The sequence below is a fragment of the Corvus moneduloides genome, chromosome 23 (genome assembly GCF_009650955.1).
Source record: "Corvus moneduloides isolate bCorMon1 chromosome 23, bCorMon1.pri, whole genome shotgun sequence".
In the NCBI taxonomy this organism is placed as follows: Eukaryota; Metazoa; Chordata; class Aves; order Passeriformes; family Corvidae; genus Corvus; species Corvus moneduloides.
The window spans coordinates 3,317,671-3,343,843 of NC_045498.1; the positions used below are offsets into that span (position 1 = coordinate 3,317,671).

Here is a 26,173-nt window from a genome sequence, read left to right on the forward strand (position 1 = left end):
AGCGACGGCGGGAACGCGCGCGCGGCCCCAGCACAGCCCCGCCTGACCCCGCGGGGACCCCGGGCATGGGCGGGTCCGGCCGCCGCCGCCGGGACAGCCCCACGGGGCGGGCACTGCCGGTCCCTCCGCCGCCTCCCGGAGCCCTCCCGCGGAGCTCCCGTCCTCGACCTCGGGAGGCGAAGCGCCGGAGCCGCCGGCTCGAGACAGGGCTCATCCCGCTGCCGGACGCACGGGGAGCATCGCGGGCGGGACCGTCCCGCTCCCCCGGTGGTGGCGGCGGCGCAGCGCCTCCCGGCGCCCGAGCGCTGTGCTGGGCGGGCACTGGCCGAGCCGGCCCCGAGCCACCTCCGGGCCGCCCCCGGCCCCGCCCCGGGCCGGGCTCCGCGCTCCTGGCTGGGGAGCACTGCCGAGCTGAGCCGAATCTGCCCATCGCCGGGGCACTGAGGGCGGCAGCGCGGCCCCGGGACGCCGACCAGGTGAGTCGGGCCGGGCCGGGCCGGGCCAGGCCGGGCCGCGGGAGCCGAGCCGGGACTGGGAACCGCCGCCCGCTGTGTCCCCGCAGCCCTGGGCGAGTCGGGCGGTGGCGGGGGTGCCTTGGGGGGCTGAAGGGAGGGCGCCGTATCCTCGGTGCCGTCTGGGGTCGGGGCATCCGCCGGGACCCTACCGGGGTCACGGTGGCGGTACCGGGACGTCTCTAGCCGGAGAGCTCTGCTCCGGCAGCACGGCGCACACCGCTTTTCAAAAGGAGAAAACCACAATCTTTGGGCCGTGCCCCTTTCCCAGACTGTGAATTTGAGAGTTTGAGCAATGCTTTATGAAGAGACTAATGAGACTTTACCCAACCAACAGACCCGGGAGTAAACTATAATCAAATGCTCAAATGTAGCACAAGAAAATTTTCAACACCTCCGGACTGATTGCTGTTTTTCCAGACAATCTCAGGGTAGCTATGGGAAAAGGCTCTAAGCCTTGCTTTGTGTGTGTGTTAGACAAAGACTCGGAAGTCACAGTTTGAATCTCACATTAAAAAATAGCTCAAGATCCTTGCAATTTTCTTTCCTCCACACAGTTATGTTTCAGATTTTGTTTTCTTACAGGTAACTTCTTACTGTTTTCTTTATCTGTTTCCAGTTCTGTACCTGTGGTTATGTTAACCACTGACACTTTCATGAGAACTCATGGAGATGTTGGATATACTTTCCAGTTAGCCTGGGTGAAGCATGGTGGTAGGAATTTCTCTCCACAGACTTGCAACACAAACAGATGGTGTGTGCCAAGGTTATGTATCTTCACAGGGCGGTATTTGATACTGAGGTCTCTTTACTTAAATCCGAACTTGCTATGTTCAGTGTTTCCCAGTTTTGAAAATGATAAAGGAATCTTTCCAGAGTAGAAAACCTATTCCTAGGAGCAGAGGGAAGGGCGAAGCTCTGGTGGATGCAGCATCCTGGTGGCAGCACAGGCCTCTAGGGAAGAGTGTAGGGACATTCCTTTTACTTTTCTGACTCCTTTACCAAGCATTAGAAATCTGTGGCTCCCCTAGCTGCCCAGGCGTTGAACCACCTTATTTCCCTAACTTGCTTTGTCAATATGTGGTTTAACTTCATGGTAGGCAAGACAGCAGAAAGAGGAAGTCTACATTTCTCCTGTCTTATTTCTGTGCCATCCTCTTTCCTTTTCCTGACATGGAGACTGTATTGTTCCCTTGCTTTTCTTGCTGACCACTTCCTTTGAGGCATGGAATTGTCAGCAGTAGTTTCATTCTTACCCAGCCTGGTCTGTAATTTTGTACACTTTTAAAAATGGTGGCATAGCACAGGAGACAAAAATATAGGTGATATGGTTAGTTGTGGGCACTAATTATAACAGATGCTCTACAGCAAAAGGTATGTTTTGGAATATGAACTCCATAAACCTGTGCATAGGGAGTGGTGGGACACACTTAAGGCAGGGCATTGTTTAGAAACAGCCAGAATTCCCTAGCAGGAGGCCCTTGAACTGTTCCATGATCTCAGCTTCTGGAGCATCCCTGTGTCTCTGTGTTGGATTTTTTGAGATGCCTCTTGGAGTAAAATCTGTCCTTTTCCCCTGCCTGCAGAACAGCATCTGAAGAGCTGAGTGGTGAGTAGATTGCTGAAGGTCACTGTGGTTCCCCAGTCTTTGGGAGGACAGTAGGTCACTGCTGTTCCTGCAGCACATCTGCCCTCGGCTCAGCTCCTGGTTTGCGCTGTGGTTCCTTTTAGAGCAGGTGCTGGAACAGCCATGCTGTCCAAGAACACAGCTGGCAGCAACATAGCTCAGCTTTCCCAGGTCATCCTGGGGAGGAAAAGCAGGAGTCTCTTTCCTGGCTGGTGTCATCATGGTGTCCATGATGACACATGGTTTTTTGTCTGTAGTGTGCCTTGTATGACTGTAGGCAGTATTCACTGGTTGTCAATTTATTTCTGAGGGGTATGAGTTCAGCTATGTTATTTTCTGGTTTTGGACATAGCAACTTCAAGACTGAGGTTAACTCTTAACTGATGGAGCCAGAAGAAACTTCCCTGCGGGCAGGTTACCAAAATTCCCAGTGCACCAACTTTGGAAGCACTGAGTTCTGTTCCCAGCCAGGACTTGCTTGCTCTATTGCTTGCCTGATGAGGTAAAGTGCTTTCTGCTGTGTTTCTAATTGCGACTGAGTTGGTACTGTTACACGGCTGGCTGGTGTTTGAAATGCCAGCAGAAAGATGGAAAAAATTGACTACTCTCGGTGCTCCAAGTGTTACCAATGCCCTCTCCCTTAAAAAGGACTTTTATGGTAATTGCAGCACTGATGCACAAGATTTTCTTGGTGGTCCACCAGGATACTCATTGATGTCTGCAGGATTTTTGCTGCCTGTAGCTTGCATGAGGCTATGCTTGAAGAGCTGCAGGTGCAGCAGTAACCTCAGGAGAGAGGAGTTAAACCTTGTTGCTCTGCGACACCTTTTGCGTGATAAAGAAGGTACCTAGAAAACTGGGGTGTGGCTGCTCTGAATAAAAACCAAACCTCTTACCTGGACAAACAGCTCCATAATTCCTTTTAATTGCTCAAGTAAGAAATCATTTCTCCTCTGGCATTCAGTGCTCAGTAACCTTGGTTGACATGGGCTGTTCTCAGATTGCCTGTGCCCATCACGGTGCCCACGTGCTCTGGCAGGAAGGTGCTGCCAATGATGTTTGCAGTTTTGCTCAGAGTGGAAGTGGCTACGCCTCATTCCTTAGGGGACTTTGGCTGCTTCTGCTGAAATAGGTGCAATTTTTATGGCCAGAATGGACAAATTCAGGGAGAACTTTGTAATGTTTTGCCTTGGTGATGTCATCAAAATCAATTTAAGCATTTTACTCAGGTGGGGTTTTTTTTCCAAAAGGAGTGGATAGCTATAATCCTAGATGCCAGCTGTATCTAGAAAAGGGAGAAGACCAGTTGTTAGGGGGCAGAAAAGCTTTACGAGTAGTATTTAATCTTCAGATTACTACTACCAAGAGCTTTAGGGTCACTTTTAAAGTGAGTGTGAGGGCTGGGAGGTTGTGGGCAGAAGGGCCAAACTGCATGGGCTGTGTTAGTTTCATGGCTGCTCTCTGAGAAGCTGCAGCCACTTGCCAGTGAGGACAGGGCATTTTCCACAAAGGCTGAGGTGTGTTTACTGAACTCTGTCTGCTCTGAAGTGGGGAAGGGAAAATACTTCATTCTGTGGAGATGTAGTTGCTGAGAAAAATCCTTAGTCTTTGTTTCTTCTCTTCCTTCCGTTTTGCTCTGGTTTTACCAGGTGTAAAATACAATTGTCAGCAGTTTACATGGAGGCGGAGTGTCAGTTTTCCTGTTGAAGAAAATATCAAGGGTCTGATTGTGAAAGGAAGGGGGAAATTGAAAAATGCCACATGGCTTGCACCTTCCTGTATTTCACCCCAGCAGAAGTGCCTGTGCTGAGTAACCACTTTGTGTCTGTTGATATTTGCTAAATGGAGAACAATTTTAACAAATGATTCTGCCCTTACTCACAGGGGCCCGTCAAGAGGATAATATTACTCTGGGAGGAATCAGAAGGACACATCCATTAGGGCTAAATGAATAGTTACTCAAGAGTTATTTAGAAATGTCTTAACACAGAATCCAAAGAGCAATGGAATAAAAATCCTGAAATTTACATTCTTGTTCTTAGTGTAGTCTCACTTTGACTTGATTTGGCCTGTGGTCATCTGATTGTTAATATTAATACATTTCATTTTTTATTTGCCTCTGAATATGTTACTGTAGATTGTCTCATACTTGCAAACTGCAGAGTTCTTTTATGTGAAGTATTTTGAACTTCTCAAATACAAAAAAAAATTCTAAATCAGCAGCATAGATAGATATTAATTCTGGACCCTTCTGATTGGTATCATGGCTGCAACAACAGTTTGTTGATGTTTATGGCCAATCTGCCCAGTGCCAGTTCTGCTCAGGAATATAAATTATCTTCCAGCACCAATGTGGTGCTGATGCCAAGGACATGATCTTGACTGCTTCCTAACTTAGCTTTGAACATCTGAGCTGCGAAGAATGAGGAATGTGCTGCATCTAACCTGGAGCTGTTGGCAGCCACCAATGTCATTAATCCAGTGAGTGGAGAAGCCAGCGCAGGTGACTGGACAGCTGGAGCTGTTTTCTCTACACAGGAGGGGCAAAGAGACCTCTGAATAGCTCAAGGAAATGCTTGGTGGTGTTGGAGCAGTCAGAGATCTGCTTCCCTAGTGCTTCCTTCAGTACATGTTACACTTGACCCTGCCAGCACTACACGCCAATAGGAGTCAAGCCATTGTCCCCAGTGGCAGATTAAACTGCTTGGCCATTGTTGAGAGACCAAGATTTTCCTCTCTCACCGTGTTTAAGTGACTGCTTGGATGTGCAGCCAAAGTAAATACGAGCTAATAAAAACTAGAGATAACACATGCAGACTAGTTGTTATGGACTAACTGTAGCACAAAGATGCACAAGTTTTGCTGGCAGCTTTTCTGCTTAAGTTTTGGAGCTCAATTACCTAAGGTAACACTGAGATCCGTAGTCTGCTAGAGTTTGGAAGGATAGGAGATATCTATGTGTCTCTTGGAAGTGCCCCAGCTTACAGTAAAGGGAAGAATGAGGTTGAGAGAGTATCACTGTGGAGTAACGGGGATGGGGTTGCCCCTGTATTCCTGTGATGCAGTGCTGTTGGACACCAGAGTTACAGATGGTGCGGCAGTGAAGAGCTGGAGAGGTCTGTAACTGTCTGGGAATAAAGCTGGTTTAAGTGCCTAACAGCACACATACTCACTGTGTGTCTGGAGAGGGCTGACCTACTGAAGTCCTTTTACAGCGGCTTTCTTCGCTTTTCCCTTCCTGAGGCCTTTGGCTCTGGAGGGACAGTGTGGTCCTGCACCCTGTCCTTCAGTCCCTTCTGCAGTGGAATGGTCTGTGGTGACCAAAAGGTTAGAGAGAGCTGAGGGCTGAGAGTGTGATATGGCATTAAAGAATTAATGTCTACTGAGCAATAATTACCATAAATTATGCAGACTAAGTCCAGATCTAGGAACAGTTTTACTTCTTTTGTTCCAAGCCAGTCATGGCTTATGCTGACAGCACACCTGGAAATGAGGTAACTGAGTTAATCTGCCTGCATTGTTCAGATCTGCTGGGGCTTGGGCACAGACGTAGTGTATGTTTTCCCTGCTCCTGGGCAACCTTTGTTCTCCTGCAGCCAGGAAGTCTCACTGATGGGATAAGACAGGGTGCTTCTGTTCCTTTCTTGAGAAGGATGCTGTTAATGGAAGTGGTGTGACTTCCCTGAGAGATTCCCTTTCCAGATGCGAAGATCTCACTGTTACTGCAGTATGAGATGGAAACACTTCCAGTGCTGCCTGAACATGTTATTTAGGTCAGTTGCAAGAAAGATGGCAACGTGAATCAGAGGAGTTGGAAGAGAAAGAAAGTCATTAGACAGCACCTTGACAGCCCCTGCTAAGGCGGGGATTTTCTCTGCTGATGTGGAAGCCCGGCTGGAGCATGCATTCGTTGTCTTGTGCTTTTGGTACGGTCCTATGGCTGGGAGACTGGCAATGAACAAGTGGGCTGCAAAGACAGACCTTGCTTTGCCACTCTGTATCAGCACCTAGATCCCGGTGGGTATATGAACTAATCTCTGAAAGAGAGAGAACAAGGTCTTCTCCTTATCTCTCTGGAAAACAATATATATCTGGAAAACAGTTATATAAACTGACTGCATCCAGTTTGGGTGAATGAGCCTCCAGAAGATGGTTTTACAAAGGCACATTCATCGTGTTGTTGTTGTAACGTTGACCAGAGCAGCTTGGGGGATGTTCCCACCCCAGTAATCAGCGTGTGGTGCCCAGTGCACTACAGCAGCTCTGAGGGGCCCTGCGGGTGCACGGGGAATACAGCAGAGCCAATGGCCTTAGTGTGCTGGGCCAGCCTTAGGCTGGAGGGCTGTCAGTGATGGTGGGAAACCCCTGAAAATATCCCGTTGGGCAGGGCTCTGCCAGACGCTCCATTTCCCTTCTCAAAGGAAGTAGCCTGAATTTACCCAATGCTCTGTAGAGACCTGTAGGCTAAAACAAATTATTTTTGCACAGTAGAAAACGTTGAGACCAACCTTAACTGATGAAGCAATTTGCCAGCTCTTAGCCTCAAGGTCCCTAGTTCCTCAGGGCTTTCCAGCGTAATGGCTTGGGTCGGTTTCCCAGAAAGATTCTCTTGGATATGTGCTGTTGGCAATACTCTGGCTCATTACTAGCTGTTTTATTTTTCCAAGACCCAGCTCTCGTTAGCTTCGTTCTCACAGTATTGTTTTCTTTCTAGAAGAAGCTTTTGCTGGCTCTCCTAAACTATCGCATGGGAATTGCTTACTAGCTTAGATTTTTTTTGTTTATTTTGACCCAAAGCTGTGCTTTGCTCCCCTCTGTAACACTGCCAACATAATTTCCAGTCTCTTTTAAGCATATGTTTTGCAATAATATCCAAAGTCTTGGCTCCAAGTAACTGCCGTAAAGAGAGATTAGTATCTTCTAACGAAGGAATTGAGAAGCAAATAGTGAGAACAAAAGCAGTATCTTGAGAGCCTGTAAGACTATCCTGACCTTTCCCAAAGGCCTCAGCCTGGCCCTCGGTGTTTAGCAGATGGCAGAAATCAGGGTGGACTTTGATTTGCAGAGGCCTCTGCCTCTCCGTTGTGTTTGCGGGAAATGTGCTCAGCACATTGTGGCCATCTGGGCTTGACTGTACTATTCTGATAATCCCTAGGGAGCCTTCTCCAGCAAAGCTCATCCCTGATGGAAGTCCTCTCTGGCTGACCTTGTAGAAGGCTAGTATTAGCAGTGTGGATTTTTGAGATTTGACAGCAGCATTCCTTATAGGAAGAAAATGGGTTTGGGACATGCTTTGTCCTGCCCAGGAAGGAAGGTGCCGCTCACCAGGTATCCACCTGGGCACACAGCTGGAATTACACAAGAGAGTGAGGAGGTTAGTGTTAACGTTTTCTTAACTTCAGGACAATGTGTTACAGGAATGCAAAGGCCATCAGAAAACCAACTGGAAAATTGCCTTGCTTTAGATGGGAGAACCAGATGTGGGGGAGGTTGAACCTGGAGCCGAGAGTCTCAAAATTGCAAGGGAGCTGAGTAACTGGCCACTCACAGGGAGGCAAGAGTCAGATGAGGGGGTCCTGACAGGAGCTGGAATCTTCATCTGGATCTAAATGAAGGTCTGCTTTTCAGAAGAACTGAGCTGGCTTTGTGTGAAATCAAAAGAATGATTGGGTGCTCAGCATACCTGGAAGTGAGAGGGCAAAATACAGGCTGCCAAATTCAAGAAACAAGGCAAGAACAAAACCAAACAGTCTCCCAGGCTGTGTTCTGAGGCTGTAACTGCTCTGCCTCAGATAGTTAGCATTTCAGGTGTGGGAGGGTGTATCGCAGCTTGAGTGGCCAGTCCCACAGGCTGTGCTGTCCTCAGGGAGCAGGATGTCTGCATTGCACTGCGCATCTCGCAGTGTGTCTGCAGGCTTGCGTTCGCTTCTAAATCACACACACTGTGCTCGTCCCGCTCATGATGGGCTGTTGGACCTGTGGCACCCATTTGTATTCTGCTCCCTCCTGCCTGTCTCTGGCCATCCATACTGACAAGTCTCAACCCTTTTCTGGGCCTTTTGCCTCCTCAGCTGGGCAGTGTGTGGAGCTTGCTCCAGGCTGCTTGTGAATCAAATTCCCAGGAGAGTTTGTGTGATGGTACCACAGAGGCTCCTTTCCACATCTGTCCCATTGCAGTTTGTCCCTGTGTTGCCCAGGCAAAAGGGACTCTCGTGCCTCTCATGCCATGCCGGCTCTGCTGGCCAGCCCTCATCAGCCACACTCTTGAGAAATCTTAGTGGAGATGTCGACCTGGCAGATGGAGGCTGTTACCTCATTCCACAAAAATGCTTTGTTATTGAGAAAATGGAAACTGTCTGAGGTTTGGGAGCTGAACAGAGTCATTGGTGTCTGTTTTAACCGCAGTTTGGTGGTGACTGCTCAAAAGTTCCCCTCTCTGAGCATTCCCTTTTCCTACACCCGTAATCTTCAAGCCATTGGAGAGCTGCGATGACTTAACTCATTAGCTGAGCAAATGTTGAATGCTGTTACATGCTCTGCAGAAACTTCACTAAAACTTCAGCATCTTCCAGCAAAACAAAAATGATGAGCCAAGAAATAACCCTTCGCAAGCTGTTGGGCAGAGAAGTGATCCCTGTGGATACTAAGCTAAATTCAACCCTTTTTACAGTTTCAGCTGTGCCTCTTGTTTACTTGACTTTGAAAAGCTCTATGAAGATTATGCAGGAACTTCTTGGAGAGAAAAGACATGCTTGGAGACTTAGGTCTTGTAATTCTTAAACACAGGTGTCTGAACCCGAGTCCTGAAGACAAATTTCTTTTCATCAATTTTTAAAAGCAGATTTCAGCATTGTGTATTTGAGAGCATAGGAAAAAGACTAAAAATAGGGATGGAAGTGTTTGCAAGCTGGTTTTCATATTGCTGTGAATAATGAGTTGGGTTAGTCCAGAAGACCATTAACTTAAACACAGGCCTTGTTTTACCTAACAGATATTTGTGAAACTGGCATCTGATGCCTCTTTTTGAGAACCTTCCATAATCATTCATCACCAGCACCCTAAGAGAACCAAGAACAGCAGCTTTTCGGAAATAAAATGAACACTTTATTTATGTATTTTTAATTAATCTTGGCAGGCCAAATGAATGTCTTCCAGCTGCTACAGATGGTTTCACATGACTAAATATTTTGATGTGTAGAAAAATCTAGAATAGTGGAACCATAAGATATTAAGTATTTAATTATTACCCTGGAATGTAAATATGACCTTGGTATTTTAAATTTGTTTGCCCAAATTTCAAGTGTTCTCTTAGAAATCCATCAAGTAATACAGTTCTGATCTTGTCATCTGTGAAGCAGAGTGACTACTCAGCATCTTCTCCAAATTTATTTAAATATCAGAGTGGGTTTTAGTAATAGGAATTTGCTTAACTGGAGAAATAATCCCAGCTGCTTGAGGCAGAACCCAGGATCAAGGTTTGAGATGTAATGTAGTTCTGTTCTAGATCCCTGCTTTCGGGTTTACAGTGTAACCATAAAAATCCTTTCTAGGCTCAGCTCTGCCTCCTAATGTCTTAAGGAGGTTTTTTAATATAAAATACAAATTGTAAAGACAATCAGCGGTTGATTTCCAGCCTGTATCTTACCTGTTTAGAACTAATTCTGGCCATGTGTTGTTCCTGTGGCTGTAAAGCAACCTTATTTCTTGAATGATCCAAGCCCACAAGATTTCCCTCATGTGAATGTTGTCAGAGGTAATTTCTGTTGTGATTCAGGTCTGTGTGGCAGCAGATCGTACACAACCAGCATGTACACTCAGACTTCTTGTAAAAAATGTCTTTTTGTAGTTCTTCTAATGACACAAAAGAAAGGGAATCATATAAAATATGTGTACCTGAAAGGCCTAACCTTCAGCATGGTTGAAGACAAAAATTCCTCTCTGAGGTCCACGCCTGATGGCACTGTTCCTGGATATTGCTCAGGATGGGAAGACAACAAAAAAAAGAATAGCAACAAAAAACATGGGTCCTTAGCTGTCCCTGAGTGCAAGGACTGCTTTTGTCAGCATCATGAGCCCCAGTACCAGCCTAAACTCCTGACTTTTGCCAGACTTTTGACCTCACCTTGGAATTCCACTACCCTCATTTAAGGAAAACATGGCTTTTTCCTTTTATAAAAACTAACCCATTTTGAACTGGTGCATAACTTCCTGGTGCTGTCCTATTCCAGTTCTGCCTGCCAGCTCAGCCTGCTCACTGCTAAACCCCCAAGTTTAAATAGCAGGAGCGGCTAGCAGAGGCATGGTGTTGGTTGAGAGTCTGGATTAGCTGTGCTTTGTAACAGTACAGCACTGTGTCTGTCTGTTACAGGGTTGGAAGGGACCTTAAAGATCATGTCTCTCGCTTCTTTCTCCTCCTCCCTTTTCTCTGCCTTCTCACAGAGTTAGGGTTGTGTAATCAATAGATGCAGGTCTGTAAAACCTGGGTGTCACAGTTTCCACTGACGGGGATATGTGCTGCATCTCAGAAGGAGAAGAAAGATGGAACTTGGATCTTGGTTCCATTTTTAGTTCTACAGGCCTTGCCTTGTGCCAGAACCCTCTGAGGTGCAAATCCCAGGAGGGAGATAACGTTACTCCCTGACCTGCAGGTATTACAAGGATAAATAATGTTTTTGTTGCTGACAGCTGTTAGGGAATTGAGAAAGCCACAATCCAATGAGAAGTGTGGGATGTCAGCTCTGTAGAAACTGAGGACTTTCATCTTGATGATCTTGCTCTCGATCATCACATATGTTTGTGTTACTGGCAGTAGAGTGTCAGGGGGCTGAACTGCTTCCCAGGTAAATCTTTAGTTTGTGTCCTTAAATTTGGATTATTTATTCTCATCTACCTCTTTCCTTGGCACATGGATATTTTCAAAAAGAAAAGTCAGCATTAAATGTAAAGGCATTTCAGTGGCTCCTTTTAGCTTGGTGAACAGTTCACATCAAGAAAATTGCTGTGTGCCTAACTCAGATCAGTCTGGGATACCTAGACTACAGTGGTACTCACCAAGAGTCACTAAAAGCAAAAAGTGCACAGCATGTTGCATGTACCTCATCCAAGAGAAGTTTTATTTCTACTATTTCTCAACTCTATGCAAACACCATATAACGCACAGAAGGATTAAATCTGATCCAATGTGCATGTGTAGAAGTCTTGGATGTGTTGCTTTTGGAGAGCCCAGAGCTGAGTGTGAGAAATCATAACTGCATGTCAGGTTGGTGAAGGTGCACAGATTGTGTTGTGCTTCGTGCTGTGTGATACAGCAACAACTACAAGTTGATGAAATAATGCTTTCAGGTCCTTGATAGCTTTGAGTTTTAATTTTAGAAGAAGATGTAGAGCAGACTTTAAATAAGAATGGAAGAGGGCAATGCAGAGACCTGGAATATGGGGTCCCGAGTAGATCACACTGTTGGAGCCACGCTGATCCTTTCAAGTGACAATCCAGAGTTCTCCTGTTCACCTTGTTAGCACCTGACTTGGTAAGTCAGGCTAATAATGGTGTTCATGCGTTTTTCACTTTATGTTAGGAGTTTTGCTTATTCTCTTTTGTTTTTTTCTGTCATCATGACATTGAGCAACAGAAAGGCTTTGGAAATGAAATATGTCTACATGAAACTGGAATTATGTCCCTTGTGAAAATTTAGAGTAACTTTTATTGCAAGTGTCCGATTTCTAGTCACAAGTAATGACATTTAAACCTCTGTAGGAAATACAATCCCCATGCTGATGTCACCCTTGGTTTATGATGTGACTGCTTTTGTTCCTGGACAAGCACTTGAGTGTTTGCTAGTGAAGTGATGATTTACTTGTGAGAGTCTCTGGCTGGTGGCACCTGCTGTAGCTGACTGTGAAGTGGGGGGCTAGAGGAGCACCCTGGCAGAGCTGGGTTCACGCTGCTCCATTGCTTTCAGCAATGCAAGGTAACAGAATTGGGCTGAGCTTTTATTTCCAGTTTGGGAAAAATAGCTTGTAAATGGAGCACTTATGTTCTGATCAGTTCGAGAACATAGGGAGGGTCGTTGGCATTGATGGTGTCTCCTTGCAGTGAGGCTCCTGACCCTCGGGCTGCCTGAGCATGTGAACAGCTTTAGGAAATTTTTCCTGCTAGTCAGAGCGCAGGTTGCTGCTGCTTCCATCAGCATGAATGAGTGTGGAAATGAGGCATTGCTTCACATCTGCTGCTTCAAGGGCTGAGACAGCAGCTCTTCTTGGTTTTTAGCTGAAAGTTGCCAAGAGAGGAGCCTCTGTTAGTGAAAATTCTGGTCTTTCTGACCCTTTTTAACTTGTGGGAGATGTGTTTCATGTAGGTTTCCTTGTAAATCTCAGACTGGAATGAGAGAATGAGGTTCTGTAAAGGAGCCACAGACCTGGATCAGGGACTCTTGATATTGTTACTTCTTTTCTGTTCATGTGGGATTTTTTTCTGTAAAGGAACAACTTTTCCTCACTTTCTGAGTTTTTAGGCACAGTCAGTCCACGTGTTTACTGAGCTGCTTGCCAGCAGCAGCTCCAGTTCTGAGATAGACATGTCCAGTGGGCAGGGGCATGGGGGTGGAAACTCCATGTGTAGCTGCGTGATATAAAGGCATTGATACATTTTGTGAGTATTTGTGTCCTTTAAAACAGCTGTTTCCACATAGTCTTTTGGATGTGGCAGTTTTCCCCTTCATGGTTGCTACCTAAGATTATCTCTGCACAGCAGAAACAGGAGCACATCTTGCATCTTGCAAATTTCTTTTTAGTACTTGCAAGGACTTATTTTGTAGAGATTTTGTGTGAAATATGTGACAGTTGCAACTGATGGCTTCTATTATTTAAATTTGCAGTACTAATGAGTAATTTTTAAAGGTGTCAGTGAGAATGGTTTGAAGATAACCAGTTCTGTATCATGAAGGTTAAGACACCTGATGACCTGATCACCTGGCAGAGAAGTCTTCAGCTACAGAAGGGAACTTGTTTCACTTCTATGCTGGCAAAGCAGTGACTGGATGATGTTCTCTTCCCCTCTCAGCGATCCCATCTATCCCCATTCTGCACTTTCCTTGGCTGTGCTGCCCTTGAGAGCACTGCCTTGTTTCGGGAAGGTTGCAGCTGGCACACACAGCATCTCCCGGGCAACAAATGATCCTAGTTTTTGTTTCGGAGAACTGTCAAGCTGTTCCCGGGGTGGTAACATGAGACAATTTGTCTTTGCCAGGATTCAGTCCTCCCCCAGAATTAGAAGCTGCTCGCATGCTTTGTGCTGCAGGGCCGGCATTGCCTTTGCTTGCAAGGGACACCAGCAGCTGTAAAAAGTGCTTTATAGGGAGACTGTCCATATTCCTTGGGCAAAGAGCCAGTGCAGGTGGAGAGGCCCTCAGTGATCGGACTGTGGGAGCGGGGGTGTGCACAAGTGTCACTGCAGCATCTCCTCTCACCTTCCTGGCTTTCTCTTCCCTCTGCAGATTTCAGAGAGCCCCAAAAGGCACAAAACTGCCAGGGCTCAGATACACGTTACCTCTCTCCATCAATTGATCTGCTTATATGAAAGAAACCGACTGCAAATACTTGTGTTTGGGAGACAAAGAATCAAAGCGGAAGAGGGAGTATTTTGACTAAATTTGGTGAAAAAATTCGCTTTGCCCTTTAAGTAATAGGCATGCATTAAATAAAGCATGTCTGGCATATGTGTCTTTTCCTGCTACTGGAAGTCAAAGTTGCTTTGTTTATTGAAAAGAAACATGAAGTTGAGCAGAGCCTTAATCAGCAAAAGAGCTTTCAGGCTTGCTGGGGAGACAGGGAGTAGGGGACTGGGCTCAAATTGTACAGGTTGGTTTTCAGCATGAGCACAAAACACGTTCACTAGGGCTGCCTCCGATGATTGAGGCAGTCCCTTGATTGCCTTTTTGGGCAAAACAGAGGTATAATCTCATAAGTATATTTTTTTAAGGACTGCAAAAAGCTTTGGAAACACTAACTTAAATTATGTATCAACTCAGAAATAAGATTGGCTTCATCCTCAATTTAAAAAGCAGCTGGCTCTAAGGGAAGGAAAAGTGCAAACTACAGTGTAAGGATTCAGTTGTGAGAGAATTTCAGGGAAATAGAGCGGAATTACATTATTTTGCAGTAATATCTACGCTGAGATACACAGGCCCCAAGAACTGGCAACTAGAGCAGTCAGATTATTTTTTCTGCATATAGGCTGTGATGTCTGTTTGAGTTGCAAGATTCTTGTTTGCTGAGCTGATACAAGATGAAGGTACGTTGGCCTCAGTGTGCAGTTAGTCATTTCCTGTCACGCTATCATGTTTGAATTCTGTTGTACTGCATATGACCTTTATTTTGTGGGGCAAAGAGATTTTGAAAGCATTATGGCCAGAAGTCCTCGGATTGTTAAATTGGATAAGCAGTGAGGCATTTATATGGCTGTGGGTTACATGGGCATAAACCAATTCAGTCCAAAATTAAACTTTCAGTGCTAGATTGTAACATGCTCACAACATGCTTATTGAGGGTAATTTCAGACCTTGTTCCTTGCTCCTTTTTAAGAACTGACAGATGCAGTCCTTTCCCTGGATTGCAGCTCTTACTCCTCTGATCATACTGAAGCTCCTGTGATCAGTCACATTCCCTGAAACTTGGCTTCAGCATCTTTCTTCCTCTTATGGCCACCGTGACCATGTGTGCAGCTGCTGCCCTCAGCCAGTCACCTGCCTCAGTGGTAGCTGTGCCTGGCTGCCAGCATCCTCTGCTTGTCACTGGCATGTGGCAGGAAAGGTACCTGTCATGTAGAGTTTTGGCCAGGCTGTCTCTCTTTTCTCTGAAGCCTCCTCAGAGACAAGCCAGAATCTCTCCTGGCATGTTTTTAAGCCATGGGTTTCTTAACTTCCTGACAGAAGGGTCTGTGTTGAGCTGGGCAGAAGTTTCTGGTGTGTTCCTATCTTGCTCCTCTGCTCTCAGACTTCCTCCATCAATTAATGGTCTGTTGGAATGTGATGGGTCCAAACTGCCCAAATTATTTCAATTCCTGATTTCCTGTTGAGTGCACAGAATTTGCTTACTTTGTGCTCATTTTGAATAAGATTAACAGTTGATCTCTTGAGCAAACATTCCAGTTTAATGTCAGCAGAGTGACATAGGCTGCCTGCTTTGTGTGTTCCCAAACAGTTTTACTGCTGTTAGCTATACCTCTGAAGGGCCAGGATTTTGTTCAGAACCTAAAATAGTTAGTTAACCCCTGCAGATGTTTAGTGATAGATTTTTAACTCTGAAACCATTCCCTCCTTTTATTACTAGGTAGAGTTTTTCATTTTATGGCTGCATAGTAGGGACTCTTCAGCTTCTTTCTCAGACCCTGGTAGAATTAGCTTTCCTTAAAGAAGGTAAGTCCAGAGTAAGGGCTGAATTGTCTCTTCTGCCTCTGCCTGTGCTGCTGGTACTTCACAAGTCCAGCGCAGCGGTGGTGGCGGTTTGCTGTTGTTCACCTTGGACCAGGTGTGATGTCTCCATCACAGCTGTGCAAACAGCACAATGTTTCCTGCAGGCACCTCCAGGCAGGTTGGGGGCTGGAAGCAGGTGTGATTTTCTTACTGATTGTACTCTGTTTAAGAGTACAATCAGACATTTGTGGGATAGGTGTGTTTTTGGCACTGTCCTTTATCTATATGCAGAGCTGTCAGGAGCAGTCTGTGATACGGCTTTGTTCTTTGGATGGGGCACCTCAGAGATCCCTTCTGAACAACGGGAAACCCTTATTTTGTCATTCTAAGACTGCATTCAAATCATGCAACAGTTTACATCTTGTGGCTTGTGAGATGCTTTAACAGATTCTGCTACTTCTCCCTCACAAAGTTGTGGGCATTTCCAGGAAGCTGCTTACCTTGCTGACAGCAAGTTATTTTATTTGACATGCAAGGTGTTTCTTTACAATGCTGCCAGCTGTTTCACTCAATCTGTTGCAGAGCCTGGAGCAACCCGTGACTGCTCTGGGCAGGAGGGTGTCCTGCCCGTGCTTGGGGAAAAGGCTGATGTACAGCTTGCTCAGCAGAGCTCAGTGTATGGACATGCATAAGCACAACACCCCAGTGGTGCAGGGAGGCTGATCTGCTTATCTGCTGATCTGTACACCCAGCTGATCTGCTTATCTCCTGCCTCTGAGGCTGACTGTGAGAACCAAAGTTTCCCTGTGTGTTGGAGAAATGACCTGCAGCATCCTCTGGTTGTGCTAGTGATGGGGAAGCTGCTGTGTGAGACCTGTGGCTGCCCTGATGGTCCCTGCAAGGAATCTACTCCATGCCATGCTGGAGCACCCCTTCCTACTTAAGACTTCAGAGCTGTCCCGTGGAAGGCTGAGACTGGAAGGCAGCTTGGAGGCGAGAGCTGAGGGCAGGAAGTGACTCACTGGTGCTGCAAGCTGGCGGGTGAAGGCTTGATGCAACACAGCTCCCAAGGGTGCCCCATGCAGGCTGGGTCACCCTGAAGGAGCAGTGGGACCTCTACCCAGCTGCCTCAAGCCCTCTTCTAACAGCCCCAGGGATGCTCTTCCTGCTGCACTGGGTCTGCAGCAGTGCTGGTGGGTTTGGGAGCAGAGTGACGGGGTACAGGTAGGCAGCAGCATGAGGAAGTATGGAGGAACCCCCATCCCACAGCACCCCAGGGAGCTGGACCCCCACTCCCGAAGAACCTGGGCTGGCAGGGCCAGCCTGGGGTCAGGGTGCACAGTGACCCTGTGCAGATCCACAGAAGTGGTGTCAGGAAACGTGGAATAAAAGCACTCCCAGCATAATGGAGGGGCTGGAGCTGCTCCTCAGAGCAAGCAGCTGGTTTGCCTTTTAGGGTCGGCAGCAGGCAGAAACAATTTCATGCAGATTCCAGGACCCATAATGGTTCTGGAAAGCTAGCAGGAGCAAAAAGCGTTCTTCTCCCCTGCTGACCTTGGAGTGCTTTGAGGACCGTCTTTCAAAGCCATGTCCCTGAATGGTTTCATCCTTACATGGGGAATACTTGCCTGCCCCTGTGCTTTCTCTTCTGCGTGTCTGTTTAGGTGTAAACTGCAACTGCTTATATTTATGCTCAGGCAACCCTGGGGAGGTGAGAATAGGCAGGGACCTGACAGGCAGTCAGAAGCAGATCTCTTCCTGTGTCCTGGAAAGATGAAGTGTTTCGCTAGGAACAGCCCCCTGGGTTACTCTAGGATGACTCTGTGGAGCAGCTGATTGTGACCTGACAACAAACAAGAAACTGGTGTGAAGTTAGATGAGGTTACAGGTTCACCACACACACAAGACTCTACACCAAAGGAGTTCATTGTAGGAGGAACAGTCTCAAAAGGCCAGTTAAACTCTTCAGTGATTGTGTGGATTGGGCCCTGGTCTGTATGTATTGCCTCCTTTGCATAACAAATCCCCTGTTTATTGGTGCTAAAATTAATGTAATAATCTCCTGGGGCTGTTGCTAAGCCATTGGCTTCGGACAATGACACCAGGGTGGTGTTGGGTGCATGTTACTCTCTAATTAGAAAGTGGACTTTGCTGTGCGTCCTTGACAAATTGCTGACCTTTCCCATATGTGGGGCTATTCTGAGCTCTGCTCCAGACTGATCAGATTTGCATCCTGGAGCACTTTAAATGTTGTTTGTGAGTGGAGCTCTTGTTCCTAAAGCTGTTTGTTCATGGGCACAGGAGAGAAACTGAACTTCCTTTGCTCCGTGAGCACAACTACATCTGTCAGAGGGAAAGAGTAGGCAGCTGGCAGGCATATATCTGTGTTTATTTTTGCCCTCCAACAGCTAGTGAGACAGCTGAGCAATATCCCACATCCAGCTCCACCATCACCCTGTACAAGGGACCTGCTTCAGCAAGCCTTGTCCCTCCGGACCTGAGCCATCTGGCAATGGGCAAACACTATTTGCAGTTGCAATCCCATCATTATAGGGCAACACCTTGGTTAGCATTTGAGGTGTTCCTGACATCAGCCCAGCACACCCAACACACAGCTGATGTTTACTGGGTGGTGCAGACTGCAAAGGATGAGCACATGCTCATTAGCACAAGAGCAATGGCCTGTATTGTACCTTCTATATCTGAGCTTCAATTAAAGGGATTTTTAATGCATTTTAAAACTCTACCTCTTTCCTTCATAAGGAAGGGAATTTCCAGGTTCATCATTACAATCACAGTAAGAATTGTGGGCTTTTCTACTATTTTTTTTTTACTCCATTTCTTTTGTCCCACCTTCTTCTTCCTGGTGTGCTTGGTCTCACAGTGCCACATCTTAGGATCGAAGATGCTGCGTTTGCTTTGGTGCTGCCCAGGCTTTAATGCCCCTGCCCAGCTCTGCATGTGAGACCAGAACAAAGGGAGCAAACAGCTTATCTAACACAAATAACTCCGAGCAAACTTCCTGGGCCTGTTCTTGTTCTGTTGAAAAGGCAGCGCAAAGTCTGCTCCCATGTGTGCTGACTGCAGCCTTGGCCACGTGAGGCTCCCGGGCCTGGCTCTGCTGCACCCACAGCCTGGGGAGCAGCACTCAGCTCGCAGTGTGCAGCAGGCATACAGAGACTTTGGGGAGGAACTACTCGAAGTGGAGGCAAGCCTGCCCCACCACTTTAGGGTCCTCCTTGGTATATCATTTCTGGAGGGTTTGTTTTTCACTTCCTCTTCTGACAGCATCAGGGACAGGGTAGTGGTGCTCAGGAGGCTTATTCCTTGTCATTTGCAAAACCCCAGCCTTCTTCATTCAAGTCATTTTTTCTTCCTTTGTGTTTTCTGATGTCCTCTGAGCCTGTATTACTGGACCACAGAGCTAAAGTGCAGCCCACTGAGAAACATGGAAGTTCCCTGCTCTGGCGGTGCCTTAGCTCCCAGGCCAGGAGTGCTCATTAGAGGTCCTTTTATTACAGACACACCTTGGAAAGTTCCCTTCACCAGGGCTGGGAGGAGGTGGAGGAGAGTTGGAAATTTCATTTAATTATTTGCCAGAGAGAAAGGTCCCAGGTGGCTTCAGGGAGAGAAGGCAAGTGGGGTGGCAGAGAAGGCAGCAGTGGGTGAGAAGCAGCCAGGAGCTGTGTGGGGATCAGGGGAGCTGCTGCCCAGTCACGGGAGCGCCTTGGGGTGCCCCAGAGGAGAGGGACACTGGGGGGGGCCAGCACAAGCTGGAACAAAACTGGGGCAAGTCCAGTTCAACACCTTGCAGCAAACCACCATGTGCCTGCCTTGCATCCAGTAACAGACTGGACATTGCCTTGTTCTGCAGACAGCACACAGAGCTGCTGGTTGGAGCTTTGGGGGAGGCCTAGTGGAGCATTGGCCCCAGCCCACGTTGCTCGCAGGGACATGCTGTGGAGCTGCTCCCGTGGCCGCAGCCACACACGCTGGCCTGCCACGCTGGAGGGCATGGAGCGGGCAGTGGCCTGGGTGGCAGCTGGTAACGAGTGTCTGAAAAGGGACTTTGTTCCCCCTCGGTTGGTCACGTAGCCATGTGGGAACACTGGATTTATTCTCTGTCAGTCCTATCGGCACATACCAGGCTTGACAACAGCTGGGAGCTGTGTGGCTTGGCCAAGAATAGCCCTGGGGAGCTCTGGGCTGTGAGTCAGAGCTGTCTGGATCAGCTCCTGGCCTGGAGGCTGCCTCCCAACCTACAGCCGGCCATGGGGAGGGGTGCAGGGGCTGGTAGGGAGCTCCCTGATCATTAAATGCTTAACAGCAGATTGAGCTGTAATTGCTTTCTGAAGTGGGTGGGTTCGTGAAGAACACGGAAGTGGGGGTGCTCTGCAGCTGACAGCTCCGATGTAACTCAGTGGGCTGTAACTCAGTGGGTTCATCTACGCTTGACAGCAACCTGGGTTAAAGAAAGGTGTGATTTTGCCAGTGAAAAACTCCATGTTTAGGAATAACCAAGCTAAACTAAACAAGAGGAAGATACTCTTGTTCTGGAGTTAGTGCTCCAAAGCAAAATAGTTCCACAAACCTGTTGTCTGTGAGGGAGATAAGGGGCAAGGAGAGATGTCAGGTCTCCTTCATGCCAGGCCCCAACAGGTGCTTGTGGAACACACACCTAGCCCTATAGCTTCTCCTTGGAGAGTGTGTGTAGTTGGAGCAACACATGCAGAACAGTTTGCTGGGACGAGGCTCCACAGCCAAGGCACAGTGCAAATTGCCTGATTCCTGCTTCCCTATGGAGCAGCTGCTTTAAACCTCTGGAGAAGTTCCAGGGTTTGAGCTGCTAGCAGCCCCTCAGGCAGAGCTTTCAGCCATCAGGAGGAATCCTGCTATGGACCATTCTGAGGACTGAGAGTGGGTCTCTGAAATGCAGCTGGGCAGACAGATCTCCCTTAGGGTGCCTGGCTCTCAGGTATAACAGTGGACACACAACCACATGGCCAAACCAAAACTTTTCATGCAGGAAATTTCTCACTTTTGGTCTCACTTATGCTTCACTTCCCAGGAAGGTAGCAAAGAGTGAGGAGCTTAGCGGCATGCTGACATGTCCAGGTTTTCTGAGGGGTGACAAAGTGCTCCAGCTGTGAACTGGAGTATAAGCCTGAAGCAAGGTTCACTGCAGGCCTTAATGTCTGCAGGCTCATTGGGAAGAGCATGCAGCCCCAGGGCAGGAGCACACTCCTGACAGCAGCCATTGGCTCAGTGCAGGGACTCTGGTCCTTGGCCTCTGGAGGTGGCAGGGTTGTGCAGGGACATCTGGGACACCGTAAGCTGACACTGACCCACACCTGCCCTGATCTCAGCAGGTGAAAGAGGGCCTCAGACCAGCACCATGACAGAGTGCTTTGACTGTGACAACTGCAAGGAGTCCTTATATGGGCGCAAGTACATCCAGATGGACAGTGGCCCATACTGCATCCCCTGCTACGATGCACACTTTGCCAACACCTGCGATGAGTGCAAGGAGCTGATCGGCCATGACTGCAGGGTGAGTAGGGGCCCTGCAGACAAGCAGGTCGGTTCCCAGGGCCATTGGTCCCCTCCTCATCCTGGCTGTACTCCCAGGAGCTGTACTACGAGGATCGCCATTACCATGAGCATTGCTTCCGTTGCTTCCGCTGCGACCGCTCTCTGGCTGATGAGCCGTTCACCTGCCAGGGCGAGGAGCTGCTGTGCAATGACTGCTACTGCAGCGAGTTCTCCTCCAAATGTATCGCCTGTGAGAAGACCGTCATGCCAGGTAGGAGCAGGCGGACTTGAGCATTGCAGTTTGTTCCTGGTCCCTTGGTGTCAATTGGGGCTGCAGGTCCAGCATGAGAACAGCATGAAAGAGAGTTGGATCTCTGTTCTCCTGCCCTCCTGTCACTGTATGGAGAGTGCTAGGTCCTTTGCTTGTCCAGCAAGACAGCATGATCCCAAGCTGTGATCACCACAGCAGCCCCATCTGTCTGTTCCCTTTTTTCATGGGGAAGTGAATGAGGGTGGAGATAACAAAGGGTTTCCTGGGCATTTTCTGCTGTGTGCTGACAAGAAGAGACAGAATGACTGAAGGTGTATGAGTGTCTCTGGAGACAGCCTGAGGCAAAGGTGTGTGTGTCTTTGCTTGGCTACTTTGGCACCATCTTCAGATGTAGGTTACGTCAGGCATCTCTGCCGTCAAGCATCTGTGCCATGGCCTTTGTGCCAGTGCTGGGGACGTGTTCCTGCAGCCCTCCCCTTGTGGCTGTGGTATGGGCCTGAGGCCCCCTCTCCAGCTGCCCATGGTCCTGAACTGCCATGGGGAGGGGAAGCATAGAGCCAGGTGTGCAGGACCACAGTTCATCCTGCCCAGCCCCCCACGTCCCTGTGTGCACATGTGCTGCTCCCTTCTATCACTGCAGGGCTCTCTTTGCAGGCTCCCGTAAGCTGGAGTACAATGGACAGACCTGGCATGAGCATTGCTTCATATGCAGCAGCTGCCAGCAGCCCATTGGGTCACGGTCCTTCATCCCAGACAAGAAGGATTATTACTGTGTCCCCTGTTATGAGAGCAAGTTTGCTCCTCGCTGCACTAGATGCAAAAAGGTAAGTGTGGCCTGACAGCCCAGAGCCTCCAGCTCTGATCCAGGGATAGGGAACTCCCTGCTCCTGCCTGAGCCCTATCTAAGGAGGGTTCAGGTGCCAGCACCCCGGCTATGCTGTTTCCCTTCACTTGTGTGTCACCAGCATATGCTCTCTTTCTGCAGACCCTCACCAAGGGAGGAGTGACCTACCGGGATGAGCCCTGGCACAAGGAGTGCTTTGTCTGCACAGGCTGCAAGACCCCCTTGGCTGGGCAGCAGTTCACCTCCCAGGATGACAACCCGTACTGCATCAAGTGCTTTGGGAACCTCTATGCCAAGAAGTGCAGCGCCTGCACAAAGCCCATCACAGGTGAGCAGAACAGCTCTCTGAGGAACCCCATGAGGGAGGAGCTCTTTGATGCAGCAGTCCTGGGGCTACTTCTGTCCCTTTGTCTGCATCTTTCAAACTGGCGAACTGTGTCCTGTGGGAGGAATTCCCTCTACCCACAGGTAAAGGCTCCAAAGTGACCCCTGAAAGCATGATCTCATGTCTCTAGCTTGCCTTTTTTGATACTGATTGCCATGTCCTGTGAAAAGGTTGTTCACAGATAGGGAAAGCCTAGAGCAGCGCCTGGTGCAGGGGAGTCTGGATCTGCTGTACCTGCCTAAGGCAGGGGAAGTAAGGGATCCTCTTCTGCAGAACCCCCAAGAGAGTCTGGCTTCCTTCCTGCCATCCCCCGCTTGACCTTCCCCCTTGCAACTCCCAGGTTCTTGCTGCTGGAAAGGCAGGAGAAGCCCTCCATCAGCTGGTGACTCAGAGGATGATTCTGGCTGAGGACAGCTCCCGGACACCCACTTCCCCTCTGGTCCTTATCAGTTTGTTGCAGTCCTGGGGAGAAGAGGGTCACAGCTCACCAGTCCAACAACTGCCAGTAGAGGAAGGAAACTCCTGTGGAGCCTCTGCAGGAGCCTGGGCCTGAGCTGATGGCAGAATGGCTCTTCCCAGGATTCCAGTAGTTCTGTCTGCCTTCATCCATGGGATGGTGCAGCTCATCTCCCTGCTCCTCCCAGGGGAGAAAATCGTGATTCTGGTCCAAATATGTCAACCCTGCAAAGTCTGTTCTGAAGCAATTCTAGTGCTTTTCCCCCACAAGAGTGGAGATTTGCATTTCAGATGTATTTGATCCTGGAGGGTGTTTTGGGTGCCACCACCAGTGCCATGTGTGAAGACCTGACCTGGAGATGAGCAGGCCAGGACTTGGTCTGTGCAGGAAGCTCAGCCCAGTTTCCCCAGAGACTCTGACATTGCCCTCTGTCCCTCCCACAGGCTTTGGCGGTGGCAAATACGTCTCCTTTGAGGACCGCCACTGGCACCACAACTGCTTCAACTGCGCTCGCTGCAGCACTTCGCTGGTGGGGAAAGGCTTCATCCCCGACAACGATGAGATCCTGTGCCGCGACTGCAGCAGCGACCTATGAGCCCCCGAGGACACCGTGGGGCAGGGGCTTCCTCTATTCTTCAGGGCCTTTGTGTCAGATTCCCCAGCAGAATTTCAGGGGCGGAACACAAGGCGCAGGAGATGAGGGCTGAGCCCAAACTGCAGTGTGTTTAGGGGGTTCCTGTGCCCCCTCCCTGAAGGCTAGAATACGCTGTGCTATGGCTCTGAGCAGTCAAAGCTAAACAAAGCTGAAAAAGGAGCTTCAAGACCCCCCATTATTTACTCTTTCTTTTTGCTTCCAGTCTAACCAGGCACAAGCCCAGGGCCCCAGCTGAGCAAAGGGCAGGAGCGGGTTCAGCACTGGGCTGCTGGACCTGCACACTGGCAGCATGTATTCACTCCTCAGCACAGCGCTGACTTCTCTTTTTCTCTATGTGCTTCCCTTGCTCTGTGTGACCCAAGGCAGTAGCTCAGGGCCGTGCAGCTTGGCTGTGCTGGCCTGTGTTGCAGCTGGCTTTGCACAGCCTTCCCATATGCACAGCTGACCCAGGCATGAAGGGCACTCTCTTCTGGAGACACCAGGCTGGAATGTAGCCAGGAGAAGAGCATATATCCTGTCAGATGGGATCCACCTCTGGAATTCTATAGCATCTCGCTCTTTGCAGGCCAGAGGTGCTCTCTTAGCTGTGAATGAGGAGTTCAAGTCACTTGTAGGTATGGGGCATTCTGCCTACCCACACCTACCCCATTCCCATCCACCTGTGCCATGACCTCCCATGGCTGGGGTGGCTGAGCTGGAGCTAGGAGCGTTGGCCTGCTGATGCTCAGATGCATCTGGCTGAGCCCTAGAGAAGGGCATGCTGAAGGCTGTGAGCACTCAGGGCTTTATTCCTGCTCCATCCCTCTCATGAGGATCCATGGGATGGGCACTGCTATACAGAGCCCAGCTGCCAGCAGCACTGGAAACACCAGAGACCTCCATTAATTCAGGTAAGGGAGCATTGCCCACAGACTGTGCCTGCAATTGGTAGCTGCTAGGAGCACTGAGAGGGTCTGCAGGAGCACAGCATAGAGAGCAGCTGAGGGGGCAGCAGGATGTCCACAACCTGCTCCTCCAGGGCTGCCTGTGTCCCCCAGTGGTAGACAGGGAGTGGTGGCTCTCTCCAGCCACACTCATCCTTCACTGTGTCCCAAACAAGAACCAAAGCAAAGGTGGCACCTGTAGGGGGGGGGACTTTGCATTGCCCAGGTCCCAGTTGGCCCTAACTGCAAAATAGGGTATCTTGAGCCATCTCAGACTCACATGAGGCCTTGACCAATCCTTGCCCAATGGCTGAGCTGGCCCTGGGCTAAGGCCCCTCTGTTCATGCCTGCCTTGTCTCTACATCCTTCTGCTTCTGTCTCGCTGGGGCACTTTCGCCAAGCCTGCTTTCCTGCTTAGTCAGCCACATGCTTTTCTGAAAACTTGTTCTTGTAGGCTTTTTCCCTTTTGTACTCATTTGTCATGAATATCCATCATTTTGTACACAACTACAGGATGAAGGGGCTAGCCCCCTGCCCGGGCTTCATTTAGGAACAGAAAATGTTATGCATGTTGAGGTGTTATTACTCTGTGTTCAGATCCTTGTTGAATCCTTGTTTGGAAGCTTTGATGACAGCAAATCAGTTTGTGTGTTTGCTATTATGAGGAGCTTGGAGCCATCTCCAGAACGAATTGTCCTAAACCTCAGCGTCCTCTGTATTTCTTACTGCTTTATACAATAAACCGTTTTCGTGACACTTGCTCTTCTGTGTCTCTTGAACAGCAGGCACAGGGCAGAGCACTGAGTTGGTGCTGGGCTCTGCTCAACCCTGTTGCACTCCTAATATCATTCTGGGGACAGCCAACCTCTGCAGTGCTCATGCTTGCTTTCCCAAACCACAGCCCAACATCAGCTGTGCCGGTCCTGTGGTTGTGGCAGAGGAACAGCATCTCCCTCCTCTCCTCCTGCTGGGTGGCTGCAGTGGGTTCCTGGGGCTAGGGGTGCCCATCTATCCATGCCTGCTGTCTGTACAGGCAGGCAGTTGTGCGGGACAGGCCCCAGCAGCACTCGAGGTGCTGGTCCTGAGTGGGCACCTCTCCATGCTTCCAGGCTGGCTGCGGGACTGTCCAGATCGCTGCAGTACCGAGCCATTCCTGCTGTGCAGACCAGCCTCCCTGCCCTGAGTGTGCACTGCCTGGCCATGCCACAACATTCCAAGGGAGCTCGGGTAGATGTTGCTGTAGCCTCCAGCCAGGGTATCCATGGTCTCTCTTTGCAGCCTTCCTTGAAGTGCTGCATGCTCATTACTCATGTTTATCAGCCAGGGAGCCATTTATTCCCTAACATATGAAACTATTTTCCGCAGATCCTTTACATGTACTAACAGCTGCCATGATTTCCTCTGGACTTGCCCGCTATGGCTCCAGCAGCTGGCTCCGGGCCCCGCCCTCGGCGCAGTTGCTGGGCTCCCGTGGGTGCTGGTCCAGTGGCAGGATAGGCACAATGCAGGGGGTGCCTCTGTGTAGGACCGTGGCAGTGGCTCAGCATGCACACATTCC

The 26,173-nt window shown here is 49.0% G+C and overlaps 1 protein-coding gene across 4 annotated transcripts; it reads left to right on the forward strand.

Annotated features, from left to right (window-relative positions):
• Positions 1 to 100: 100 nt before the first annotated feature.
• Positions 101 to 25,371, forward strand: FHL3 (four and a half LIM domains 3). 4 transcript variants are annotated; one of them, XM_032131990.1, is made up of 6 exons: positions 101 to 476; positions 20,915 to 21,099; positions 21,177 to 21,351; positions 22,006 to 22,175; positions 22,337 to 22,523; positions 23,481 to 25,371. In XM_032131990.1, exons 2-6 carry the CDS (start codon positions 20,944 to 20,946, stop codon positions 23,630 to 23,632), a joined length of 840 nt encoding a protein of 279 aa, XP_031987881.1. In that variant the 5' UTR covers positions 101 to 476; positions 20,915 to 20,943; the 3' UTR covers positions 23,633 to 25,371. The 4 variants fall into 4 exon arrangements, with proteins under 4 accessions (XP_031987881.1, XP_031987882.1, XP_031987879.1 ...); XM_032131991.1 differs by having other exon boundaries at positions 20,918 to 21,099; XM_032131988.1 differs by lacking the exon at positions 101 to 476 and adding an exon at positions 11,978 to 12,107.
• The last annotated feature ends 802 nt before the right edge of the window (positions 25,372 to 26,173 follow it).